Source organism: Pinus tabuliformis, chromosome 3_1, assembly GCF_031772625.1.
Source record: "Pinus tabuliformis cultivar Carrire ecotype Pingquan chromosome 3_1, CPIR1, whole genome shotgun sequence".
Lineage (NCBI taxonomy): Eukaryota > Viridiplantae > Streptophyta > Pinopsida > Pinales > Pinaceae > Pinus > Pinus tabuliformis.
This window is the reverse complement of record NC_142301.1, coordinates 36,406,123-36,409,796: the sequence shown is the minus strand read 5'-3', so window position 1 is coordinate 36,409,796 and position 3,674 is coordinate 36,406,123. Positions and strand designations below refer to the sequence as shown.

The 3,674-nt window shown below is 41.3% G+C and overlaps 1 protein-coding gene across 1 annotated transcript; it reads left to right on the top strand.

The window, feature by feature from the left end:
* The first annotated feature begins 246 nt into the window (after positions 1–246).
* LOC149185648 (uncharacterized) lies at positions 247–3,129 on the top strand. The gene is made up of 2 exons (XM_089412451.1): positions 247–2,752; positions 2,877–3,129. Exons 1-2 carry the CDS (start codon positions 548–550, stop codon positions 3,069–3,071), a joined length of 2,400 nt encoding a protein of 799 aa, XP_089268577.1. The 5' UTR covers positions 247–547; the 3' UTR covers positions 3,072–3,129.
* Positions 3,130–3,674: the final 545 nt, after the last annotated feature.

The window sequence follows — 3,674 nt, the reverse complement described above, 5'->3', positions numbered from 1 at the left end:
CACGGGGTGGCGCCACGCTTCCGGCCCGGAACCGCACGCCACCCGCACGCCACCCAGGCGATTCCGCAAGCAACCCCGCGGCCTCCTTTTTTTTAATTTATTTTTTTTAAATTTGTTTTAATATGTGACTTAACTAGCATGAGGGGGTGGGTTAGGTTAGTTTAGGGTGAGTCTAGGGTGACTTTAGAAAAGAATAAAGCCCCCATTCTCTTCTCATTTTCTCACTTTGAGTTTATGAGAGTTGGAGAAGAGAAGAGAGGAGAGGAGAAGAGAAGAGAGGAAAGGAGAGGAGAAGAGAGGAGAGCTTGGAGGAGTGAAGAAGGAGGAGCTAGGAGAAGGAGGAGGAGCTAGGAGAAGGAGGAGGAGCTTGGAGCAAGAGCTTGGAGGACTTCATCTACAAGAGCTAAAGAGGTAAGTTCAAACCCCAAACTCCCTTGTTTTTTTGAAAAAAAAATTGTATTTTTCTCCTCCCTCTCCTACTCTTTCCCATTGTTTCTACTTGCTCCTTTATTTACAGGTTGTCCACCACCTATATCCATATTCCAAGATGGTGTTCTTTTGGCTTCTATGTATCATTCCACTCTTGGTTTTAATGATGGCAAGGGTGAGGAATAGAGGGGAAGAGGAAGGGGATGAACTTGGTCCTAATAGTAGTGACCCAATGTATGATGAGGAGGAAGGGTTTGAAGAGGAAGGGGATGAACTTGAAGAGGACACTGAAGCACAAGATGGGAAAGGTACATCAAATCCCTTGTGGAACTATGTGACCAAACTTGAAGGGGGAAAGGGTGGTGGATCTTACAAATGGATGTGCCCTCATGATTGTCATGGAGGAAAACCATATACGGGTTCATATACCCGTCTGAGGAGGCATTTTTGTGGGGTGCTAGAGAGTGATGAAAAAAAGGGTTCTGTGGGGGTAGCCATTTGCCCAAAAATTTCAAGTGAACAAAGACAAAAATACATCAAAATAGAGATGGCTGCACAACAAAAAAACAAGAAACAAAAAACTCATTCAGAATCAAGTGCAACCTCTAAATTTGGTAGTTGCCCATCTCCTTATGGTACTTCTGCAACCTCTGGAGGTAGAAAAACAATAGGGGATTTCCTTAATGTTACTGGGAGGGATGATGTGGATGGAAAGGTAGTCCGTTTTCTTTGTGCTTGCGGTGTACCATTCAATGTGCTTCGCTCTCCCTATTGGCATGACATGGTAAAGGCCATCAATGAAGCCCCAAAAGGATACAAGGCCCCCAACTATGAGAAAGCTAGAACAGTGTTATTAGAAAGAGAAAAAGCTAAGGTTCAAAGAGCTGTGACACGTTTTACACATGAGTGGGTGGATTATGGGGTATCCATTGTATCAGATGGGTGGACAAATATTAGAAACCAACATTTGATAAATGTTCTTGGTGTTTCTTCTAAGGGTGCAGTATTTATTGCATGTCATGACTCCTCCTCCATCAGTGCAACTGCACAAAACATTGCAGATCTCCTATTGAAATCAATCAAAGATGTTGGTCCGAATAATGTGGTTCAAGTGATCACAGATAATGCAGCAAATTGTAAGGCAGCAGGAAAAATTATTGAGCGTACTCATCCACACATCTTTTGGTCTGGGTGCCTGGTTCACACATTGAACCTTTTGATGCATGATATTGTGAAACACAAAGAATGTGGGTGGATTGCTGAGGTTTACAGGAAAGGGAAGCAGCTCATTAAATTCATCACAGGGCATACAAGGGTAAACTACTTCTATGGCACTTACTCCAAGTTGCAATTGCTTAAAATTGCAAAGACAAGATTTGCTAGTTATTACCTCACCTTTAGGCGGCTAGTGAAGGTGAGACAAGCTTTAACTAATCTGGTGTGTGCTGAAACATGGGATGAAATTAACCAGTGTACAGATGGTGCTACTGCTAATGTAGTCAAGGACACTGTTCTTGACACTTACTTTTGGTCACAGGTTAAATATGTTTTGCAATTCACCAAACCAATTTATTACATGATCAAGTTTGCAGATTCAGATCGACCAGTAATTGGGGAGGTGTATGAGCAAATGGATAGCATGTTGGGGCAGATTAAAGACATTGTTGAGCCTAGAGATACCACCTTGTACAATTATATTCGTGAAGAGGTGGAAAAGCGATGGGATATGCTAAATGTTCCATTGCATGCATTAGCATATGTTTTGACACCTAGGTACTATCATCCATCATGGCTTTCAAAACCAGCACCTGGGGGGGGAAGCAGGAAAAAACCACACCAAGATAAAGAGGTTCACGAAAAATATATGGCTGCATTGAGTAGATTAATCCCTGATAATGAGGAGGCTGCATTGGTACGGAGACAGGTGAGCAACTATACGCTCAACACTGGTCCATTTGGGAGCATGCATTCAATTGAAGATCGAGAGCATTTTTCTGCTCTTGAGTGGTGGAACATGCATGGAGGGCCTACTCCACTTCTACAGAGTTTGGCATTGCGGGTGCTATCACAGGTGGTAAACACTTCTTCTGCAGAGAGGTGTTGGAGCTCTTATTCTTTCATCCACAGTGTTAAAAGGAACAGGTTGAGTTTAGATCGGGCAGAGAGCTTGGTTTATGTTCATTACAACTTGCGATTGTTGTCCCATTACTGTGAAGATGCAAAGTCTAATAAAGACTTGTTGACTTGGGACAAGCATCCAGAGGAGCCCAATTTGGAGGATGGAGTGTTGCAACTAGAGCAATTAGAGGATGCTCTTATCCAGGTATGTCCATTGTGGTATGAATTTTCCAATTTTCCCTTATAAAGCATTTCTCTAATTCATGTTTTTAATTTTTTTGTTAACTAGTGTTTTTTTTTTTTTGCATGAATTTTTTGAGCGATTCTAGGATGATGATGACCGTGTTGATATGCCACCACCCCCACCCCCATCTGGTCCTAGGTTCCATGGTTCAACACCAACAGCAGGGGGTTCTTCTTCATCAGTTCCAGTGCCACGACTTACACAGGGACCATCTTCTTCATTGCCACCACGTGGAGGCACGCCATCACGTTCTATTCGTGGTGGAAGGAGGAGAGATTAGTAGATATATTCACAATCTACTTCTTTTTGTCATAGTCTATAGATTACTCATTAGACTTGTAGACTTGTGAATTTGAATTTTGAACCTTTTTGGCTTGGCGGTGACCAAGTGACATATTTTGTAAACATTATTATTTGAATTTTGGACATGACAAATGTTGACAGTTGCTCACTTGCTAGATAAATCATAATATGCTCTATGTTTTATGTTTTATAATATGCTTAAATGTTTTATGTTTTATAATATGCTTAAAAATTTGATGTATGTTTGTAATAGCTAGAATATAGATGATTGTTGTACATACTAGTAACTACAATGGAATCATGGATGCCATATCTATCTTGATTTATGCAAAAATATGCATGTTTTCATGTCTTCTACAATTAATTTGGTATTTGGGATGTTTGTTTTGAGTATAAATGCAAAAAAATATATAAATATATATATATATATATAGCAGACGCTTCCGCGGACGCTTCGCTCCCTAGATTTTTGGAAAATGACGCTTCCGCGCTTCGCGCTTCCGCTTCGCGCTTCCGCTTCGCTCCCGCTTCGTGCAACATTGGCACGAACTACTTCTACAATAGAGCAATTCTTCCTTTC

Excerpts from the sequence above, each read along its gene's own strand:
- LOC149185648 (XM_089412451.1), top strand. The coding sequence starts at position 548 with ATGGTGTTCTTTTGGCTTCTATGTATCATTCCACTCTTGGTTTTAATG. Across the intron at positions 2,753-2,876 it reads TAGAGGATGCTCTTATCCAG|GATGATGATGACCGTGTTGA; the intron begins GTATGTCCATTG and ends GAGCGATTCTAG.